Genomic DNA, 24611 nt, shown 5'->3' with positions numbered 1-24611 from the left:
GGGCGATAAAAATTCCAGAGATAGCGATGTTATCGCCGTTTTGCAGGGAACATCGCTGGCTTTCCAGCGATGTCCCCTGCAAAAGGGCGATAACCTTGCTGATACGACCCTGTGGTCGTATCAGCATAATCTACCCCCAATGTTAGGGGTGGCTTGGGGGCATATCAACAACAACCGGCGATAATTATCTCTAAGCGCACTTAGCGCTAGGATAATTATCGCCGGTTAGCGTGAATTTTTATCGCTAAGATAGCGTGCTATTAGCAACGCTTATCTCAATAGCGATAAAAATCCTCACGCTAACAGGCTAACGTGAGATTATCGCTGGAAACCCAGCGATAATCTCACGTTACCTTGTTGATAGGGACAGGCAAACTTAGCCATGATATCCTCCTTCCATAGGATATCATGGCTAAGTCTGAAAAATACCAGACGTAAAAAAGCAGCGTTAACCGCGGTTAGCGCTGCTTTTTTTGTCTCTAACAGGGTTAGCGACATTCTTGATAATAGGAGAAATGTCGCTTAGCGACATTTCTCCTATTATTTTACTCTGGAACGCCCCCTCTGCATCTCATTAGAGATGCAAGGGGAAGCGTAGATTAAAAGGGTGCTAACATGCATATTTGCATGTTAGCGCCCTGTTGTTGATAGGGCGCTAGTTTTATCTCTCCTTTTTTGGCTTTTAAAGCCAAAAAAGCAGAGATAAAGCCCTTGTTGATATGCCCCTTGGTCAGGAGTTTAGCAGGCGTTAGTTTTTGGAGAAAACAGCAGTTTTCTCCAAAAACTAACGTCTGCTAAAATGCAAGGGCATCCTTGCTGATAACGCAAAGACGCGTTATTGCTCTCCTGACATGTAGTGTATGTCAGGAACGCCTACTTTGCATCTCATTAGAGATACAAAGGTAGGCGTAGTGTAAAAGGGTGCTAACATGTGAATACGCATGTTAGCATCCTCTTGCTGATAGGGCGTTGGTTTTATCTCCGCTTTTCTGGCTTTTAAGGCCAGAAAAGCGGAGATAAAGCCCTTGATGATATGCCCCTAAGTTTCCTACATGGAAAACTGTGGGGGCATATCAGCAACACCCGGCGATAATTATCGTTCAGCGCTATTAGCGTGAAGATAATTATCGCCGGGTAACATGGATTTTTATCGCTGAGATAGCGTGCTATTAGCAACGCTTATCTCCTCAGTGATAAAAATCCTCACGCTAACTGCCTAAAGTGAGATTATCGCTGGAAACCCAGCGATAATCTCACGCAATGTGGCGTTAGCTTGCTGATAGGGACTCACAAACTTAGCCATGATATCCACCTTCCATAGGATATCATGGCTAAGTCAGTCCTGAAGCAGGCGTAATGAATGTAGCGATGACAGGGGTTATCGCTACTTTTCCTGACGCTATGCTTCATAGCGTGGGGCTTGATGATAGGAGAAATGTCGCTTAGCGACATTTCTCCTGTCATGTTAGGTCAGGAACGCCCACTTTGCATCTCATTAGAGATGCAAAGCTGGGCGTTAGGAATCCCGACGCTAAAGCAAGGTTTCACCCGTTAGCGTGGCCTTGCTAATTAGGCGATAAACTTATCGCTGCTTTTCGGCCGAAAACGGCTGCAAAAGCGGCGATAATTCTTTATCGCCTGCTTGTAAATATGCCCCCTAGTACCTTCCTCGTGTATTATACATTTAAAGTGGCATCTCAAGACTGCAGGGAAAGCAAAAACAAGCATTGGCATAGCCAATAGGTCTCGCCTTTGGAACCTTATAATTGTTTAGCCATGCAACAGTTGCATAACTAAATACTTATAAAGTCCCAAAAGCGAGACCTATTGGCTATGCCAAGCGGCCGTGAAAGTGATCGCGATCAAACATCAAAGCGGCGGTGAAAGTGAAAGTAATGCGGTGAAGCGCCCGCGCACATGCACTGTAGCTCTAGGCTGGCCTGGTAGCACTTTTTGGAGCCCTTTCAATAAGTCTCGCCAGACCAGCGCATGCGCTGGGTCAGGCGAGACCTAACGAATGGGGTAACTGACATACCATTGCCAGACGTATTTCTGCCAGCCTGCCGCCATAGACGAGCAACTTTTCTTTCCCTCAGACACGTGAAAAGTAATCAACAGATCATGATGTCACTTTGAGGCTTTACCCATAGCCAGCAATCTTAGCTCCTATTGTTGGTTATGGTAACAGATAAGGTGACTCCTAAGCGCCGCTCTGAAATGTAGCTTTTCGGAGAACTTTTAACAATTCGTTTTCTTCCCACTTCAGATAATTTTCTCCAGACACTTTTCTATTTATTAATTTCCTTTCTCAGAAAATCTTTGCTTACTTAGTGCTGTCTAGGTGAATATTTTTACAGTCACTCACCAAGTTATAATATTTTGCACATTACAGTCCTTTTGATGGAACAAAGACCCAATGTCTTTGTAGAAGTATTTTTTACATTTTTATGTGTATCTGAATACTGGATATAGTAAATAAATTTACCTTTTTGTGTGTTGTATTTTTCTTGCGCTTTCATGGTTGTTGCGTGGGGTTTTCAAATCCCTATTGCCTCTTAGCTTTCCTCTTTTTCACCTAGTTCTTTACTTTGCCCCTTTTTCTTCCCGTTTTGCACCACGTTCTTGGCTTCTCCCATCCCCCTCCCACAATTGCTGAACTAATTTCAGGCCAATTTATTTGCTTTAGAAAATGAACTTACCTTTTGGATTTCGCCTGAACTTCCCTGTTCTGCCTTTGTTCCTTTCTGACTCGCTCTGCTGCCGCTCTCGCACTCTGCCATGGCAACTGCGAATGCTTTGCAGTAGTGGTTCTGTGACACGTTTACTGGCACAGCCAATAAGGATATGACTCTATGGCTCTATGACATGTCTGTGCAGCTTTGTGGCGTGCTCTGTTGTCACACTTGCACATTCCATGTTACCTCGTTGTCTCGTAGCAATGACCATACCACATTCTATATTGGCAGGGCCAAAGAGCATATACCATACGAAACAACATCCCCTCCCATAAAAGGCTGGGTTTCCTGGCATACTGATAAAAGAAGTTCTGTGTCATCAATCTCCTTAAGTCAAGATCGTTCTAGTATGTAAATGATGAGGTCACAGAACCAAGTTTACAGACTGCACGGTCAATCTGAAAATCCTTCACTTTCCTTATGACAATTTTAATTTGTAGGAAAACATGACTGTTGATGCCGCCTACCTCCAATTGTAGAAGCATGGTATGAGAAACCTATAATTAATTCTGTTGTTTCTTCCTTAGATTTGTCGGAAACATGCCATCATGGCGCCAGTGGCGGCCGCCCAACATGGCTCGCAGGTGGCAGGGCGTATGCAGGGGGAAGAGTTTATGCGCAATATAAACAATAAATACTTACCTTGCGCCGGGTCCATCGTCTCTGCTCCTGCTCTCCTCGTCTTCACTCAAGGAAGGAACAGGAAGCACAACCAGGCTCCCCTGACCAATCACAATGCTGTTTATTCAGTGTTGTGGTTGGTCTGAGCGTCCTGGTTCAATGCTCAGCCAGGGAACAGGGGCCTGGGCATATTCATCACGCAGGCTTTAATGCAGCCTGGATGGAGAAGAGGGAAAGTGCGCATGACAGTTTTGGGTGGCCTGAGAGGGCCTGCAAAACAGTCATGTGCATTTAGGAGTGGGCAAACCCCTCCTCCCTGCCCTGCTCCAAGAACAGAGCAGCCACATCCGCCCGCCCGCAAAGCAGCACAGAAATATAAAATGATAATAACTTAAAGTTATTATAATTTTATGTTTCCTTTACATTGCTCTGCTAAAAGCAGTGGGGCGACGCTCCTCCTCCATTGCGGAGGAGCCACCTTTTCAGACATGTCATGACACGTTTGTTAAAATAAACAACTATATTGAAAATGGTAGTCAGAAATATAGTAAATGGAATAGTAAGTGGCAATGTAGTAGGTGCATATGTATATATTTATTTATATTTATTCAAATATACATTAGCCAGTGGCGGTAACCATTGGGTAGTGATATTTAGGTCAGTGGTGCCACTAGAAAAGCGTTTTTATGTTGATAATAACTTTAGTACCGTTTGATGAATTGCCACAAATTTTTCCGTTCTACTCAAGTATACCACAAACCATTCACATCAATTATACGAAAAACCAATGTGCCTATATTTGCAATGTCACAAGACAGCCACTAGATGATAATGGATTGCCACCTATATTTTATTGAAAAACGTTAAAACCATTAGATATTATTCATCATACAAAATTAATAAATCTACATATTATTAAAAAACATATATCATTATTCAATTTCATATTTTACATAGACAGCATATTGATTAATGAAGAGGGAGATGCAAAAATTCATCAAAGGTGAAAACATATGTAAATCCGATATATAAATAGATTTATCCATAGATTTATCTATGTCAGGCAGATGGTCGACAGGTGGAGAGCCTGTTGGACCGACAGACAGACTGTAATCCTTATGCTCGGGCTCCGACGTAGGGATTAAAATGTCAGTTTCTGCTGGCGTTTCATGGCGGTTAACCCGCCACAAACGGGCAGGGGGAAAGTGACTTTGGGGGCCTATAGCGGGCCCCCCTTTCTTCCTGGACCTCTGCTATGGGCCCTGGGGGGGCACCTATGGTGACCCCCTAAACATCCCTGCACCATGTGGCAAGAACTGCATGGTGCCTGCCACATAGTGCAGGGATGTTTGTAATTTCTGCATATGCAGCAGCCCACAGCACACACCGCAATACAAAAGATCCACATTGCGACCGCCTTAAAGAGGTCGCATTGTAATACTGGTAGCAGGACCAGCGACAGCTAGTCAGGCGGTCCCATTCCCGAAAGGATGGCATTATGATGGGGTTCCTTAGTGTTAGAAATTCAAACCATGTCAAATGTCTTGAGATTGAATAAGGCTTTGATTCTGCCAATAGAGAGGTACTTCAGTCAGACAAGTTATACCAGCGTTTGGTGTATAACACTGACATTGACAGCCTTTTGGTGATTTTTTGCCAAAGGGATATACATTTTGGATTCATCATGGTGAAGGTCATGCAACATAATGTGATGATGGGCAAGTTTACATCTAGGCCTCTTTTCCTGCCCTGTGGATTTCCCCAGTGATCGGCACTGAGTCCAACACTATTCAATCTTTATGTCACACCTCTTGCGACAATCATCAAAAATGCTGGTTTCCTCCTGGCGTCTTACACCGATGACAACCAAATTGTGGTGTCACTGGCAAAGCCGGAAAAAAAAATCTGGCATGGCATTCAGAACATGAATGAGCAATGTGAGCAAGTGGATGGATTACAACTACTTTAAGTTAAATGCCACCAGAGCTGAGGTCATCCTCTTTGGTAACAACCCCGCACCCTGGACGCCGGACTGGTGGCCACCTGAATTAGATTCACTGCCTGAACCCTCAAACAAAGTAAATAATCTAGGCATCCTGATAGATAAAGAACTGAAGTTCAAGGACCAAGTAAATAAAATCACATCAGCCTCATTTTGCTCCTTTAAGGCTTGTAAAAAAGATTGAAATTTTTTTGCCTCCTTAACTTCTGAGAACCGTCATCAGTGCATTGATTCTCACAAAGAGAACTATTGCAACAGCCTCTATCTTACTCTCGTGGCGGATCTCGAAAAGAGGCTCCAGACTCTGCAAAATGCTGCGGCCCGCTTCCTCTATAAAATCCCTAAACATGAATCAGATAGAGGAGCCATCAGAAAACTACATTGGTTGACAGTCAAACAATGATGTACGTTTAAGGCTCACTGTCTGGCCTATAAATCACTGTACGGATTGAGGCCAGCCCACTTTAGGGAGAAACTTATATTGGTACATCCCAACAAGGACGCTTCGCCATGAACCTGACTGTACCCCCATTTAGGAGAACCTACTAGGGTGGGAAGAGTTTTTACAGGGCCACAGCTGTGCTCTGGAACAGCCTTCCACTGACATTAAAAGCTGCTCCCTCCCTACTTACTTTCAGAAAAGCCTTAAAGACCTGGCTTTTCCCGCAGGAGTAGAAGGCACCTGGCTCATCGGTTAGACCCGCTTCTGACATTCTGCTGTAGCTTTTCTCTTTCCTATAGCGCCGAGACACCCATGGGCATAAGCTGCGCTTTATAAATATTATATTCATTCATTCATGCAGCAGGATGAACACTAGCAATTAATAATGTATAGCCAGACTCGCACTTAGGACTTCAATCTATTTTTCAGAAGAAGTTGAGCTAAATGTGCATTACTTCCAATGACAATCATATGTGGTCTAGGCTTCATATATTGTATTGGTATTGTGGCAAGGAACTACTTGTTTTATTCTTGAAGGTGAAATATTTCTTGCGATTTCCCCCCTTCCCGCCCTGGATTTGTGGAAACGACTGACCTTTTACAGGTTGGAAATGGGAAGAAAGAAGCTTGGGAATGTCTACCAATATGTAGGTTTATAGGATTGCACTAGGATTGCACAAATTCCCAGCTCATTCCAGCTCTGGAGCACCTAATCCACCCCAATGCTTGGTTTTCTGACATGAAAGTGTTTGTATGAGTGTTTCCTTAAACAAACTTTTTGGAATTCTGAATGTGATTTTGCACTGGTAGAACAGAGTTTTTGAGGAGCACTTCCTTACATCAACTGCTTCCAATTCCAAAAGGTGATTTTACTCTGCTAATACAGGGTATGTGCTACAGAGAACAAACATAAACATGTAAATAGCTTTTTTGGATCTGATCCAGAGAGTTTAGCGGCATGAAAAATTATGGCACCTATGTTTATTGCAAAAAATACTGCAGAAGACCTTAGTCAGTTTCAAAATGTCCTACTGCTAGGGACTGGAACACAAACCTGTATTGTCCTCATGGAAGCCAAACTTCTTAGTTAGTACATTCATTGGGCGGTCGGAAGTGTCGTCGGATTTGGCAATGAGCCCCTCCTTCACTGACTCGAACCCGTTGATGAACACCACGTTTTCCCAGCAGAACTGCAAGCTGAAGACATCGCCATACGTTTTCCTCAGCTGCAGCAAAGAAAGCGAGGAAATAGAGGGGGAAACATTAAGACCAGTAAACAAAACCTTTTTGAATGCTGCTGTTGGATGTCCTTAATGTTAAGTGAGGCAGTGAGTGGTGCAAACACCTTTTACCACCATATTATGAAAGCAGATTTGCAGAGGTGGTATTGGTAATGTGTGACAAAGATACATGTGCATATTTGTTGCGCTGAGTCTTGTTGTGATGGTGATGCGTTATGTTTTTATTACTGTTGTGTTTTCTGTGCTGCATTATTGCATTGTGTTATTGATGTTATTATGTGGTTGTATTTGTGTCGTGTTTGTGTTGTCACTATGTTTTTATTGTGTTGTTATTTTGCTTTGTGTTTTGTTATTACTTGTTTTCTGTTGTGCTGTGCAATTACTTTAGAATTCTCAAAAAACACTACTACTTTTTCAGCCAAAAGGATCACATTCCTTTTAGGTTCCAGTGACAACTAACATTTACCACTGTCTACTGTCTAAAGTGGAAGAATATACCACTGCTCTTCACTTTTTGAAGACACCATTGTGCTTAAAACTATAGCAGAGATGGGTCTTAAATAAGCACTTTCAGTGATCACTTGTAATCTATGGATCAAACATAGAAAGAGAGAGAGACATACATTATGGCATATGGAGAGATGGGATATAGAAACTGAATGAGGTCCTGAAAAGAGAGCAGAGAAGATAGAAAGGCATACTCACCATTAGATACAAGCACAGGTGTTACATAGACTGTAGTAACAGTAAGTTGTTAGCTCAAACTGAGAGGCATATTTATGGGAAAATGTCGGGGCACAGAGCTGCTCCAAATTTGCTATTGTTCAAAATGCAGGGTTGCGCCGTATTCACAAAAATATGGGGCACCCTTGTGTTTTCCCTAGCACTGGTGCTAAATTTAGCTGCCTAGTGCCAACACTGGCACCCTTGCACGATAGAGGAGAAATAAAAGTATTTCTCGTCATTTTGCCATTATAACGCCTTTTCTTGCATGGCTTTTGTTTTTGGCGCTGCCTCAGATTTACACCTCCTTTTAAATCTGGGGCAGCGTCAGAAGCAATGGGTGTTGCGGTGGAATGCCCACAGCAACACCGACTGCACGGGAATGTATGATGTTACTACGCCAGCTATTACTACGCAGTGGGTTGCAACGCGGTCGTTACAACAACCGCGTTGTTACCACACATGGCTTTACATCGCAAGTCGGTTCTGTGACTTGCGCTAGATGGCGCGCTGGACTTAGGGATAGTATCAATTACTATTCCTACTCCAGTTAGCGCAACAGCAGGGAATGTGTTGGACTTAAAATCCAACACATTCCCTGGTGTTGCATGCCACCTAGCGCAAGTCGTAGAAACGACTTGGGTTGTAAAGCCACGCGTGGTAACAACTCGGTCGTTGTAACGACTGCGTTGTTACCGACCTGCGTGGTAACAGCAGCGTTGTAAATGCTGTTTCCCACTGCACGGTCCTTTCACGCTAAGTGATGAGTGTAACGGGGCCTTATTGACAAGGCAGTGTTAAGCCACAAAATGTGGCTTAGCACCACTTTTTAAATATGGAAAAGGGCATCTCTCCAACAGAACGTCGCTAAAAGTGATGCTGTGGTGGTGGTATCCCCTTGTAAATATGCCCCTGAGTTTTTACGATTGAGCAAAAGCAGTGGAGTGGATTTAGCACCTTCACCAGAGACTAAATGAAAATGACAAAATGTCCATGTTCATTGTGACAGGTTACTTGTCCCAAGGGACCTTTTATTTCCACAAAAAATCAATGTTCCAGATTACCACTAATGTTGATGACAATTTCTCTTTATTGACCTACAAAAGCTTTGCAAGGCATGGCCAACACTCCAAGGGTGCAAATGAATCCAGCAAAGTGAATAAGGATGCACCCTGAGAATTGTAAAATGCCATTCTGAGAAAATAGATATAATCTCAACTCCTTAAAGGATTGCAGAAAGAGAAGTGGGAGTGCACAGGGTGGACTTGTTGTCCCGATACCTGAGAGTGCTTGGCTCCTGACGTGGTTGCAAAAAAAAAGGGGAAACCTAAATAAGCCACAGGGACCTGGGTGTAGAACAGTACAGTACAAAGTGGGTCCCAGTCTAAAATTCTAAAGAACACACACAATTAAATACCAGCAGGCATTCATACACTTGTACACCATGTTTATATTATTTAATGTTATTTAATCACATTGAACATCCTGAGATGCTTATAAATCAGCAAATAACTTTGAAAAATATACCGAACAAGTGCCCCATGCAAAGGGGGAGAAGAAAAGGGGAGAAGGTAGTGTGAATCAAGTGAAGGTTGGAAGAGTGAAAAGGAAAGGTAGTGACACTATATCCATCACACCATTATTTACAATAAAAACGGATTTTCTAAGTCTTGCAGTTGAATGTGGACAAATACATAGCCATGATTAGAAATACACTGTCACAGTGAAAAATCACTGTTGATCAAACTGGCATAAAACAGTGACACAGTTGACGTTTCGACCCCAAAACAAAGTAGGCTGCTTAAATCCTTACACCGGGGTCTTCCTCAGGACTGGGTATGGGGCACCATGTGCCACCCTCAACTGGATGGTGGAAATGCTGTAGGTGGGTACGTAGGCGCCAAAAGCAGAGAGCGGACTGTAAGTAAGTTTAAGATTTTGTCTCAGAACTAATCTGAGACAAAATCCTAAACTTACTACTTTTGGTATTCACAGAAGGCATTTAGTAGTAGTAAAGTTAGGATTTTGTCTTAAGTTAGGATTTTGTCTTAAGACCAAAACTTAAGACAAACTTAAGTTTAACTTAAGTTTAACTTAAAACAAAATCCTAATTTAAGACAAAATCCTAACTTAAGACAAAATCCTAACTTTACTACTACTAAATGCCTTCTGTGAATGCCAAAACTAGTAAGCTTAGGATTTTGTCTCAGATTAGTTCTATGAATCGGCCCCTCACAATTTGCTGTACCTGTAGAAAAATGAAAGCTGTTGACCTTTTTCTTTCAGTTACAAGTTCTCTTCGACAAAGAAGGGGATGTTCGCCAGAGTACCGGGGGTACTACTGTGTAACCAAGGCTGGTGTTTGCCTAACAACCAGCTCACCAGAGGAGAGGGGACATCACCAGGAGCCTAACCTGAAAGAAGAGCTATTCCTTGTCCTAGAACGCCTGGTTGCTCCTGTCTGTTAAAAGAGGGATGGAGCGAGTCAAACCTGCAGGAGAGGACTACCTGAGTGTCCAACAGTAGTGAACACTAGTGCTTTGGGTTCGTCTGACAGAGACACATGGAATCATGCCTGGCATGCTCCAAGCTCACAGCCAGTCTGTGTTGCATAATATGGGGGATTCTGGGCACTGCAGAAGTGTGTCACCCTGCTGACATTGCTGATGCAGCCATGGAACTTGTCCCAAAGTGTGCCTGAGTGGTCTGCCCCCATGAAGAGAAAATTATTGCTAAATCATGACACTCACCAGGTGCACCTAAATAGATTTTGCTGGTGCAGGAATGGCATTTGTCTAAAGTGAGCCCATGTGTTCTGGGCAGCTGAAGAAGAGAATTGTGTAGGCCCCTGGCACTTGTCCAGCATGTGCTGTGTTGACTACACGGCTAAAACTGAAGCTACTGACATGAGGCACTTGCAGCTGCATGCCTGAGTAACTGTGCAACTGAGAGCTGCTGACCAAGAGTACATCTGATTGCATGAAGCAACTGCTGCCGCACTAAAGCATCTTCAAGCATCTCAGCTGAAGGACTTGGACCTGACATCAGAAGAGGACTCAATTGCTGCCTCAACCCGGGAAGGACCAAGCCACCAAATTGATAAATCACCCAGTTCACCCTGAATGAGTCCCTGTTGCAACCTGTAAACCACTCAACATCAATGAAATTTGCCTAGAAGACAGCTGCACTCTTGCTCATTTGTGTCAATTAGGGTGACGACTGGATAGAAAAGCAGAGCACTTTCATATTGAACTCTCATAGTGTACCTAGTCACCTAATCAATTAGTGATTTACTTACAAGGGGTGCAATTTCTTTCCTCCATTTTCGCATCAGGTGAATCATTTGGATTCATTCATCTGCAGACCCTAGAATTCGGCTAATCTCGCCTCACTAGTACCACACGAGGTTTTATATGACTGCCTCGTTTTGAGGAACCTTAACTCTGTTCACTACTCCCTTTTAGCTCATATGTGGGCACCATTGATGCATTGACTCTAGGCACCATTTCAGCTGACACCCCCTTTTTACCACATTACAGAAAACCTGAGCTCTACCCTTCGATTCAGTTGTCGCTCTGATTGCCATGATTGAGTCATTCATTCTGTTTGCCAGTCCTGCATCCACAATAATTTTAGTCCTGATGATGACATCTCATTCACCACTGAGGTCGACATACCACTGACTAACCAACATATAAACTTGCCAACCGCTTATGTTACATACACTTTTGAGTCCAAGGGTAATTGGTTTTTCTCTTTATACACTTGTTTCTCCCTCACATGTGTCGCACCGTGTGATCACTTTTCAGAGCTCCTAATTGTTAATTGTTGAGTACTAATAAATGTACTTAAAGAAATTTCTATCTGGTTGGTTGGACATTATGGTCTGAAGATTAGATTTTTCCTATTGGGTGAATTATGCATCTGTATATTGATAAATTCATGATTTGAATTAGTCCGAAGTGAACTGTTGTTTTCTGTATCACAATAACTTATCTTGGTTCTTGATTGGCGTATTTGGTCAACCCTTTTGTTAGATTACTGCCAAGCATGGACACTGCATTGTCTTGCAAGTTAGAAATGATGGAACCCTTTTGGCTCATGATGGACTCCATTGAAATGTGACATAAGAGTTAGAGCAGAATGCAATGAAGCCTGGTTTAAAAAGTTGAGCTCGCACTTACACACAGGCGAATTAAGAAGTGTAACACTAAGCTCCTTGTGTGGTGTAGTAACCCAGTATAGTCAAAGGACCTGGGCATCAATCGATATAGAAAACATATAGAATCCACTTACCCCTTTTGCGCCAGGGTCGAAACGTCGACAACCCCTAAATGGGCCTACACCACACATTCATCCCCTTTACATCGCAACCACAGAAGAAGTTACGAAAAAAAGATGCATTGTAACTTAATATAATTTGAAACTATGTGGATGGGTAGGCCTAATACTGTAGGGATACCGATCCTGTTAGGTTGTCTTGCCGGATCCCTTTTGTACTAATATACTTGAATTGTTTTTGATTCCCTTTGAATTCTACTTCCATTTTCTATTTTCACATGAGCACTTATTTTCACACTTTCTTTTCTCCTTTTGACAGTAACTGTGCATAACATTATATGTTGCATATTATGCATATGTGGTTCAATTCTTTTGAATGAAATACTGAGAGTAAAATGAATAAATTGAATTTTACAAGTTAATCATTTGGAAGTGGCCCAGGTTTTTTAAGGATTTAATCTTCTTCTTTACTTAATGTGCCTACAGTCTCTATGAATTGTGTACAGAACTATACTATATAGAGTTAAGTATAGTTAAGGATTGCCTAGGACCACTGTTTTCTATCATGGTGGCCAGCAGTGACAGAAGCTTGTCCTGTCCATGCTACCAATGTGAGAAACCTTGTTTTTTATGTGATGCTCAGCTCAACATCTCAGGGCAGATCAATCAGTTGATATCAGCCGATTACTTCCTTTTAAAAATGCTACAAAAAATCCTACCTTTTCTACCAATGGAGGTGAGGAAAACGGTTTGAGTGGCTTTTATTCTCTCCCGCCTAGACTACTGTAATGCCCTTTACCTAGGCGTCGGCAAATGCCAGCTGTCTAAGCTTCAATCCCTGTAGAATGTGGCTGCATGTATCCTGCTAAACATTCCAAAATATAGTCATATTCCTGGTGCCATTAGAAATCTGCACTGGCTTCCAGTTAAGCAGCAAACTGAGTTTAAGGCACTATGCTTGGTTTATAAAGCCTTATATGGGGGCAGGTCTAACACCTACCACAAATTATGACATGCCCCCGCCGGATGTTAAGATCTGCCAATAAAGCTCTGGTCCACGTCTCCAGAGTTAGGAAGGCCAGATGGGGAGGCACATGTCTCTCTTATCTGGCATCTAAGCTTTGGAATTAACTTCCACTAAATATTAGTCTTCTATCATCGAGGTCTCAGTCTAGGAGCCAGGTTAAAACCTGGCTTTTCCCTGCTCAATAGCGACCAAACACCTCCTGACTCCTGCAGTTTCCTGCTTCCTCCAGCGCCAAGACACCTCGGCATTCGCGCACTTTATAAGCTCTTACTTACTTACTTACTTACTTACTGTGCATAAACATATCGCACTGCTACGCCAGATACAGTTAGACATAAATACGGAGCGTTAATACTGAAGGAAGATACAAACAGATTTTCAAAGAGCAGCTATTGATAATCACAAATTGCAAGATAACATTACAATTAGAAAGTGGTGAAGACAAAAAGCATGCAAAGAGCTGCAAATGTATAAAACTGCTATTTGCTCACCAAAACCTTAGTAAAATGAGCCGGGACAATTGCAGCCCCCGGTACCGCCACAGGGGTTGTGTTTGGTAAGTGCCCCACAATCAACACAGTAACAATAACAGGTCACTTCAAATGCGGTCATTTTACTGCATGCCCTTTCACTAGCAATACGAAAATCTTCCAGTATGGCAATGTCAAAAAACACTTGGATTTCTTTTCAAATTGCAATTCTAACAATGTAATTTACTGTATCCAATGTCCTTGTAACCTCACTTATATTGGCCAAACTACGCAAAAAGTAAAAGCAAAGATATGCCAGCACCAAAGCAGGATTCGTTGTCAAGTCACGACTGCCCCTCTGGTGGAACACTACATGGAAAAAGGACACTCAGAACAAGATCTTCGGTGGCAAGTAATCGACATCCAAGCAACAGAGGTGATGACCCATTGTCCATCCTAAACAGACTGGAATGTAAATGGATGTTTAACTGCCGTACCATAGAAAATGGCCTGAACACAGTTGACTAATGGAACATGATTCTATGATCATTCCCTGTTAGTGCCCCTCCAATGCATCTGCTCATTAACATGTTTTTCTCTCCCCCTTTGAATTTTTAATTTGTATATTAATATATTGTTAATATTGTTTGTAATCACAATTGTGCTTTTATTGTAACCTCAGATCACTCCCCAGGCCACTCCAATGGCCATTGTCCTCCTTGGTTTTAATTTCCCTCATCCAATAGGGCCACCTTCAGCATCTCTAGCAGCCCCTTGTCTCTTTCTAGAGCCCTGTCTCTTTCTGACACATGCGCAGTACTTCTCTGTCTCCCTTGGACACATGCCCAGTACTTCACTGTGCTGCCATTAATAGGAGCCTTTCACTCCCTCCTGCCGCGTTCCCGATTCCATGCGGAAAGCGGCATCATTAACTGACTGTCTTCCTCGATTCAGCCTTCAATTAGTAAGTGCATGCTGCACATCGTGCAACGCACATCCTGCCCCTCAGGGGTGCCCATCACTATTAACTATTAGTCTCACCCTTTCAGATGCTTTTGGACCGCACTAAATACGGCCCTGGACCTACTCACGCAGCTCCGCCCAACTCAGACTCACCACGCGGCTTCCCCTGATCAATTCCCAGCCTCCAGCGCCTTCTGAGTGCTTCCGAGCAAGCTCCTGTGTAAGTAAGTCCCGGTTTCTAGTGCACACAACCTGCATATTGCCCTCCTTTCCCCTGACCCACAGATCTCTGCACGGAAGGCTAATTCCAGCTCCTCGTGTATCACGCCGGTAGCAAACTGGATCCCCACCCTTCTGGAAGTAAGTTCTTTTCATGGACCCTGCTCCTCGCATGGTGGCCATTCCTGCTGCACCCTACTACTTCCTGTGCATACTACCACATCAGCAGCAATTCCTTGCCCTGGTAGCGCTCACCTCCCTGATTCATTTTTCCCCCCCTCCTAAATTTTCGCCTCCCTGCTCCTTTCGTTCCACTAGAGTACTGGCAATTTCATGCCTTACTTCTTCCTATACTCTTGGCTCACTGCCACCTATCCTAACCTGTGATTGATTCTGCTTGATTCATGGTTTAAGTTCACCGACCCACCCAGACCCCCACTCCTACAGTTAGAATTCTGTAACCATGCACCTTTACTTTTTGTCTTCATGATTAGTTAACTAAGCTCTTGGCTCGCTGCCATTTATCCTTACGTGTGATTGGTTCTGCTAGATTCATGTCTGATGTTCAATGATCCACCTAATTCTGAAACTGCGCACCTTTTTCTTTTCGTCATGATTAGCCAATTAAGTTCCTATGGATTGATACACATGGACGTAGATTCTTGTTTGAGGTTCACTGACCCAGCCAGTCCTCCCCGCCAATCTTCTTAGAATTTAAACCACGCACCTTAAATTGCCTTCATGATTAACTAAATGGTTGTGGATTGATATACATGGACATAGGTTCCAATTATCTGTTTCTTTTTTCTTGTTTAGATTCTACTTGCTCACACAAATTGTCCTGATCATGATCTTAATGATATAAGATCGAAACGCCGTCGACCTCACAATCTAAACTCCTTTAGAGTATTAATTTAATTAGGAGTTTTGTATATTGTTTTCAATGCGATGTAAAGTTTTTATTTGTCACAAGAGCAAGTTAAAGTTACAATGTTTTAAGTTTTAAGTTAAACTTAAGTTTGTCTTAAGTTTTGGTTTTAAGACAAAATCCTAACTTAAGACACAATCCTAATTTAATACAAAATCCTAACTTTACTACTACTAAATACCTTCTGTGAATACCACAAGTAGTAAGTTTAGGATTTTGTCTCAGATTAGTTCTGTGCATCGGCCCCCTCGAACTTATTAATGAAGAAGCTATGTGTTTGAGAGTTGCTGACAGTTGCTACTAACATTCCTTGAGAAGACGAATACTGAGAGAAACTCTTAGTCTGGAACGAGTGTTAATGGCTGCCAGAGCAGAAGAGCATGCTGATAGACAAGCTGCTGGCTTGGAGGCCAGAGGTGCCCAGAATGAATCCACCATGAGTGTGAAAAGTAAGCCAAAACAAAAGACTGAAGGACACAAAGTGATGTCTACATGTAAAAGAAGCTGTGCTTTAGTAGATTTTCATTTCCACTCAAAAGTAAATATCCCACTTTGGACAGATATGGAAAGGCTGTGGGGAGGAGAACCATTTTCTGATGGATTGCAAAGCGAAAGAAAAAGTAAGTGCAACATTTGACGCACACCCACATGGCCAAGTGGTGACATCAGTTAAGACAATTTGACACTGAACGAAGTCGACTGTCATCTAAATCATCATCAACCAGTTCTTCTGTATCAGTATGAAGTTAAAGTGCTGAAATTATTGTGCCATGTCAATGTTTACCTCAGAAAAGTGTGCACATGTTGGTTTGGCCACTTGGGAAGAAAAATGTCAGTCAAAGAAGGATCAACATGCCAAAGTACCGAAGTCATTCAAACATTGTCCGAAGATTACACTCCAACTAAATGGCTGTTTGATACCTTTCATTATTGACACTGATGCATTGATAAACATTATGCTTGAGGAGAAATATAATTAATTATCTCCATTGCTGCAACTTACCCCATTGAAGCCAAAGTGTATACATGGGCTGCATCGACGTCTTCAAAAAGTCAAGGTTCATTTGTAGCGACAATGAAACACAAGAAAACAAAGGTGCAAGCACCCATCCATGTGCTTCAAGGTAATACACCAAGTGCCTGTCGACTCATTTTCAGCACAATGGCTGATATGGGACTGATTTCCATGAATTACAACATAAATGCTCACCGTGAAATAGTAAGTCAGTTCCCTTCGCTATTCCATACTTAAGGAAAGCTTAAGACTATGAAAGTAAAGTCAAATATTGATGAAGATATCCGTCCTGTTGCTCAGAGATATAGACAAATTGCTTTTCATCTGCAAGAAGCTGTTGAAAAAGAACTTGGATCACTACTTAGACATGATATTATTGAGCGCACCACTTGTCCCACGCCATGGGTTTTCATTAGTAGTAGTGCCTAAAAATGACAGTGAAGGAGCTGTATGCATATGCGTTGACATGCGTCAGGCAAACAAGGCAATTGAATGAGAACTACATCCAGGTCCACACATTGCTGACATGTTAACACAATTAAATGGTCCAAAGATCTTCTCTCACCTTGATTTATATAAAGGTTATCATCAGTTAGAACTTGAAGAAGATTTCAGGTACATTACAACTTTTTCTGCAAATGTTGATCTGTTTTGATACAAAAGACTACGTTTTGGTGTGTCATGCACTGCAAAACTGTTTCAAGACCTTATTCGATATATCATACAGCTTGTCATGAATGTGTTAATTTACAGCGATGGCAGATTGGTTTTCGGAGGTACACAGAAGTAGCATGATAAAGCTCTTGCACAAGTATGTTGTTCACTTGCCGAAGCAGGTTTGACTTTGAATGCAAACAAGTGTGAGTTCCATAAGACAAAGCTAAAATTCTTTGGCCATATCTTTTCTGATGAGGGAGTAAAAACAGATCCTGCTAAAGTGCAAGCGCTGTCAAATGCTGATTCACCACAAGATATTTCTATGCTGTGTTCAATTTTTTGCATGACCAGTTACTGTTCCAGATACATACTATACTTTGCCACTGTAAGTGTTCCATTGAGAGAATTGATGAAAAATAATGTTTAATTTCATTGGTCACATGAATGTGAGAAAAGCTTTAAAAGAATTAGATAAGCCATTGAAAATGCCACTGACATGGCATACTTTAATCCGAAGCTTCAAACAGAGGTTGTTGTTGATGTAGCCCAGTTGGGTCAGGTGCTATCCTTGCACAGCACAGCAGATACCCAAACACTCAAAGGCATGTTGTGGCATATGCAAGTAGAAGTTTGTCCCAAATAGAACATGCTTACTCACAACCTGAAAAAGAAAGCTCAGCCATGGTATGGGCTTGTAAAATTTCCATGTATTCCTGCACCGAAAACCTTTTACGCTCGTAACTGATCATCAAGCTTTCCTGTCTATTTGGCAATCCAAAGGCCAAAATACCTCCTTGCATTGAACAATAGGGACTAGGGTTACAAGAGCATAACTATACCATGATGTATCATTCATGGAAGGATCAGAAACCTGCTGACTACTTTTCCAGAGTGCCTATAAAAGGTCATGGTACTCTATCTAAGACGGCTGAGGCCTATATTACCATCGCTGTAAAATCAAACACACCAGCTGCCATTTTGTTATCCCAGATTATCACTGCCTCGAGCCTTGATAGGGACATGTTAAAGTTAAAGGATATAATTATACATCAGTCATAGAACCAACACACTCGACGGCTCACCAGTGATGGTGAATAACAAAAATACAAAAATGTCAAGGATGAACTGTCCATAACTCAGGAAGGAGTTATACTACGAGGGTCAAGCATCCTGATTCTGGAGAGTCTGCCACAGAAAATAATAGAAGTGACCCATGAAGGAGGCTGTGGAATCATTGCCAGGAAACTAGCTCTCCGAGACCAAGTCTGATTTCCTTATCTTGATGACCGGTTTAAAAAAGAATTAAAGGCCTGCATTTAAGAAAGCTACTCACCACACCTTGAACATATTTGAACTCCCAAAGCATACATGGGAGAGAATAGGCATTGACTTGTGTGGTCCACTTGACAATGGATATCACCTGCTTGTGATCATAGATGAATGCTCACAATTTCCATTAATTGAAGATTTCTTTTACTCACGAATGAGTCATTGAAAGACTAGATGTCTTCTTTGCGACATGCGATCTTCTAGCTATAGTGAAGTCTGCCAATGGCCACACTTTCAACAGTCATGAGTTTAAAGAATTCTTGGAGCATTTGAATATAAAGCATCAAAAGAGCCCACCATTGTGGCCGCAGATCAACTGACTTGTTGAGAGTTTTAAGAGTGCAATAAAAGAAAGCAGTGCAGCAGGGTACTCTTGAGAAGCTCCATTTGAAAACTGTGTTTACTTTTACCTTGAGAGCTCATTTTTCAACACCACATTTGACCACATGTGAAAATCGTGAGAAATTGATTTTCGAGAGAGCAATAAACATCAATTTACCTCAATAGACCAATCAGAGAAAGAAAGATGAGAAAGCAACTCATGAGAAGCACTTAGTGAACAAACAAAAGATTAACCCCTTGTGTGCCACGCCCTTTCCCCGCCCTGTGCCGGCCGTTGCATTAGCGGGCGGGGTTCATGACGAGCTGGACTCGTCATGGGCACAGCGCAACCGCGGCCCATGACGAGTCCAGCTCGTCATGGGCACACAAGGGGTTAAAGCATATGCTGACCAAAGACGACGTGCGAAGAGCATCATCTTTAAGAAAGAAGATTCAGTGCTCGCATCACATATGCAGAGAAGAAAATTTGATTCTCCATTTGATGCACGACCTTCTCAAGTAGTGTCTACCAAGAGACACATAGTGACTGCCCAGCGCCCTGGGATGTCTATTACCAGAGACTCTTCTCATTCTAGGCATGTAACTACTTGTTCATGAGATCTAACTATTGAAGCAGAGACTGGGTCTGAAATAACAGTGACTGCAGTTGCCTCTACGCCCTTGATGCAGATCCTGGACATTGGTGATGACAGTTCCCAGTTTCCAAGAAAAAGATCAGGTGGACTAATTAAAGTGCCAAAAAGATTGATTGAGGAGATTTAATTTTATATGTCTATCTATCTATAATTTGTAAAAATATTGTAAGATTTTGTTGAACAGAGGAAGAGATGTAGTCTCTTGCAAGTTAGAAACTATAGAACCCATTTGGCTCCTGATGGACTCTGTGGAACTGTGATGTAAGTGTTAGAGCGTAATGCAATGAAAGCTGGTTAGAATGTTGAGTTTGCAGTTGCACGCAGATTAATAAAGACGTGTAATACTAAGCTCAGTGTGTGGTGTAGTCATTTGCCGGTACTCCGGCTGGAAAGGAAGCTACAGACACAAATGAATTCCATTGCATGTATTGGAACACAGTTGGAACAGTTCACAGATATCAACGGACGAGGTGTAAGCGCATTGTTTCAGACCTTTCCATCAATTAAATGGCAATGGGAGCGGCCAAAAATGATTGTCGCACAGGGCCCCACCTGCACTAAAGTCTGCCCTGGTAAAGTTAAATATGATAGATTCACCAACCTATCGGATTTCTTTTTTTTCTTCTTTTTTTTAAATATTTTATTTCTTTTTTTCCTTCCCTTTTCCATATACAATAACAGTAAGTGTACATAAACAACTTACATAAAAAGCAATTAAGATATCCAAGATAAATAACATTGAATTGAGTAGCAGGACTGATTCAAAATTCATTCCAATTAGTAAACAAACACAGCTTATAATGATCTAAACAATGATGCTTAATACATAATATCCAACCAAGTCGTGAGCGCCCCCCATATCCTCCTCCCTTTACTTTTAGCCTTCTTGCCTTTACGTGCATACAGTGCATTTTCAAAATAATATACATGCAGAAAGTATCCTTTCCATTCCTGAAAGGTCGGAGGTAAAGGGTCAAGCCATGATGAGGACATACACAACCTAAAAACTGTCATTAGTATAAAAATAATTTTCGATCCGGGCCCAGCAAGTGTCTCATCCACCCCCAATAGCATAAGTTGCAATGATGGCGTGATATTACATTTCAAAACTTCCACTACAAAACCTACAATTTCTAATTCAAGCAATTTTAAGCTGGGATAGGAATAGAACATGTGAACCAACTCCGCCTCTGTAGCCTGGCATCTAGGGCAGCGTGTCCCTATCACACCACCCCATTTCACAATCTTTGCTGGAGTTATATTTAGGTCAAACAGCGTTTTGTAATGTTATGACTGTAAATTTGAGGCACACATAATTGGCCCTCCCATCTCAAGTGATTTCAAGAAGCCAGGGTCGGTCATATCAAGTCTGTCCCACCATTTTCCATTATGTTTCTCCAAGTCGTCAGGGAGTCGTTCCAACAAACAAACAACCAAATAGCTGCAAGATAGAAGGGGTGGTGCTTTCAACTAAAATTTCCAACAAGGATATTAGATCAAAGCCAGCTACTCCCCCAGTCTTTCTCGTAAAGAAATCCCGCATCTATAGGTATTTAAAAAAATCCCGGTGCACAACATTAAATCTGCTGCAGACCACCTCAAAGGGTGCAAACAGATTCCCAACTAGGAGACCTCCTATCCTGCCAAGCCCCCCAAGTACCCATCTAACAAAGCAGCTATTGTGAAATATGCTGGGCAGTTGTTCATTCCGAAGCAGGGGAGTGTATCTACTATACCAACCCAATTTCTTTCGAACACTTGCCCAAGTTCAAAACGCGGCAAGTGGAGTCCTGAAGTGGGTCCGCTTAAAGTAGCTTGGCTCAAAGAACTTCAGTAAGCATCCTTGGGCTGAGCTGCCGATAAAAAGCTCATAAATGGAGGGTACATTACCGAGTCTGCGGCACTCTGTTACCCGGCAGTTGAATAGTATATTGTAGCACTGCATGGCAGCAGCTAAATATTATAATCTGAAATTGGGAAGTGCCCACCCCCCAATCCTTGAGCTGCCATTGTCTGATCTCAGATTAAATTCAGAGAAATGGTTAGATTGTAGTGAGGGCTGCATTTAGATACATACATTGCTATGTTGGCATAAGCGCGTTAGATGTTAGAAAGCCATCTTGCAACTTTTGCTGCCTTTGCACACAACACTGCAGATACATGTTATTATTTGAAAACTGCTTGCTCGCATGAGAACTGTCTGTTGTTCACATCCCTAGACTTGTGCTGCAACCTTGGTCTGAACATTGTGTAAAGAAACTGTCTGGGTCGCCAGACAATGCATGTTTTTGAGTTCAGGTTGATCGGCCCACTATTTAGCCATAACACGCACGCAGCTGCAAATACCTGAAAGTCGAGTGCTTTTAATATTGCAGACTGCATGCTTTACACACATTCGGAAGAAGAGCTTTCCCAGGAGCAGAGTACACCTGATCCTGTGATGTGATTCCACTAAGCTGATCTTTACGGTATGGGGTTCCCCATTGAAGCCTAGAGACCTTCTACTAGTCTAATAATATTAGTTTACTAGCGAAAGGAAGGTGGCTGTATTCCACTGTCATTTATACTATGATTTCTCCTTTCATTTTCTATGGTATTGTAACAATGCTGACGGTTTTGATTTTAATCATTTGTCTACTTATGTTAGCCAAAGTACTGCATCTTAGGACACCTAGTTTATAAAATAAACCTTTTAAACTTTACCGTGTCTCTGATTACTCTTGTTGTGGACTGATATGAGAATAATTACGAACAGGTATTTCTGATTCCCACCATTCCTGAGAGTACTCTAAGTCGCTTGTTCTGGGTTGTCTATACATTGGGACCTCCGTGATGATACGGATAACGAATGGGACACTGATGCTGGTCGGATAGGGGTTCTGGGTTCTGAGGTGAGTTTTTGGTACACCACAATTCACTGAGGTCCTGGTTTCCTGCGCATAGTTCTGTGCATGAGCAGAATCCCTGCAACAAGATCCATCTTTTCAGCTGGGCTAATGGGCCTGAATGTATTTTACAGAGTGCACAGGGCTTGGATTTGTTATTCAACAGATATTCTACTGAGCCCTCACTGTCTAGTTCTGTACTCTCTTGAGTTCTTCTCTAGTGCCAAGCCATATATTGTATTACAAGCATCCAGGAGGGAATGGAAAAGTATTTGTGAGTTTTGAATGCAGTGGTGAATTTTAAGCTAGGGAAGGACGTCCTTGGGCATCACAGGGACTTATCTTTTCAATGTTGGTTAGCCATGTCCCAAATTATCATGCGTATTCATCTACAGCTACAGGAACTCTACTGTTGCCTTTTCATCTATTCCTGAAGGCTTAGTAGTGCTAAACGGAGGTCGTCATATTGGACATCTCTCCCCAGGATGGTCAAACACCTGGTGGCCCCCCACGCACGGAACACCACCTACACCAGCCATCACCGTCAGAAATCTGGGGGTGATTGTTGACGATAAATTAAATTTTATGGCCCACTCAAATAAAATAGCAGCAACAGCCCATCACAAACTTAGGTTGATCAAGAAAATCATGCAGTTTTTACCAACCTCAGCAGGTAAGACGCTGGTAAGCGCCCTCGTGCTGTCATCTCTTGACTATTGTAACGGCTTATTCATCAACGCCCAAGCAAGAGTGACCAACAAAATGCAGACCATCCAGAATGCTGCAGCCCGCCTCCTGTCTGGAATCCCTAAGTTCTCACCAATCTCTGAGACTATAAGGGACTTGCATTGGCTCAAGATTCGAAACCGGATCAAGTTTAAAGTGCTGTGCATACTCTATAAAGCATTGCACAACTGTGGTCCACATTTCCTGAAATCCCATCTCAGATACCAGTCCTCCATAAGATCGCTCCGATCTAACAATCTTAAAATCCTTCAAATACCACGAACAAAAACAGTTAACTGGGGCGATGGACGCTTCCTTGTGGCAGCTCCCAGGTTATGGAACTCCCTGCCAGCATCCATCAAAGACAGCCCATCTCTGATGCATTTCCGCAGAAAGATAAAGACCTGGCTGTTTGATCAAGAATAGTTACCGGCTTAACCTCGGAAATTCATTCAAAGTTTCTAGCGCCGAGACGCCTACGGGCAATTGTACGCGCTGTATAAATCTCAAAAATAAATAAATAAATAAATAAACTGTCACCTTACTCTTAAGGTTAACATCAGGCATCACTCGCATCACATTAAAAACCCTCCCTTGGTCTTTTAGGGACATCCCTCTAGACTACCACATCCAGTATGCAACCGGCTGATGATCATGCCAATGCTTGAACATTCAGTGAATGGTCATGTGGACTGAGGAGTACAAGCTTTTGAATAAGTAATGGTGATATGATTTTTATAGAAACAAAGATTGTGGATTGAAAATGTATTCTAACATTAAGGAAAAGCTCATGAACAGAGCAGTGGGGAGCCTGGTCCAGGAGAAAGAAGTCTTGGATTATATTAGATGGATTCAGGAGAGATCACCTAACTCATTTATTGCACCATATCAAATGAACATTAAATTATTCAGTAGCTGGACAAATTTGATTTTGTTGTCCGTATCATTGGAGCTGCTGATTTTTGTTTGATAGTCTGATAATTCTAGGACCTTCCACACCTCACCCAACCCCCAACATAATGCTCACATATTTTATTTTGGCTCTCGCACACTGACCCTATAAAATGCATAAAATAATTACCATAAGGGCAGAATTGCTGTTGTAGATGTATTTGTGACTAACAGAATATTTTTTGATTTACGTCACACATTAGTGCCTGAGTATGCTTATAATATTTCTTGTGTTCCATTGTTTTGTGTCCCCACCCACTATTTTGACCTATTAGTTAAATAAATGAGGTTTTTGTTTTCATGGACATTGTGTCTGGTCCTAATTGTCTCTTTCAGTAAATTTATATTTGTGAGTTATAGGGACCCTTGTTCCTTTAAAGCATATATTTTATTTCATCCTTTCAGCCAAATACATATAG

At 42.1% G+C, this 24611-nt stretch overlaps 1 protein-coding gene across 1 annotated transcript in view; it reads right to left on the bottom strand.

Annotated features, from left to right (window-relative positions):
- The window catches only part of LOC146833604 (cytochrome P450 2D15-like), a 355595-nt gene that overhangs the window by 316366 nt on the left and 14618 nt on the right, over nucleotides 1–24611 (bottom strand). Inside the window, exon 2 of the mRNA XM_085601483.1 lies at nucleotides 6855–7026. Coding sequence (XP_085457609.1) covers nucleotides 6855–7026 — 172 coding nt within the window. The remainder of the gene's footprint in view (nucleotides 1–6854; nucleotides 7027–24611) is intronic.

The sequence above is a fragment of the Triturus cristatus genome, chromosome 4_2 (genome assembly GCF_964204655.1).
Source record: "Triturus cristatus chromosome 4_2, aTriCri1.1, whole genome shotgun sequence".
NCBI classification, from domain to species: domain Eukaryota; kingdom Metazoa; phylum Chordata; class Amphibia; order Caudata; family Salamandridae; genus Triturus; species Triturus cristatus.
The sequence above is the reverse complement of the archived record's forward strand: the minus strand, read 5'-3'. Positions and strand labels throughout refer to the sequence as shown.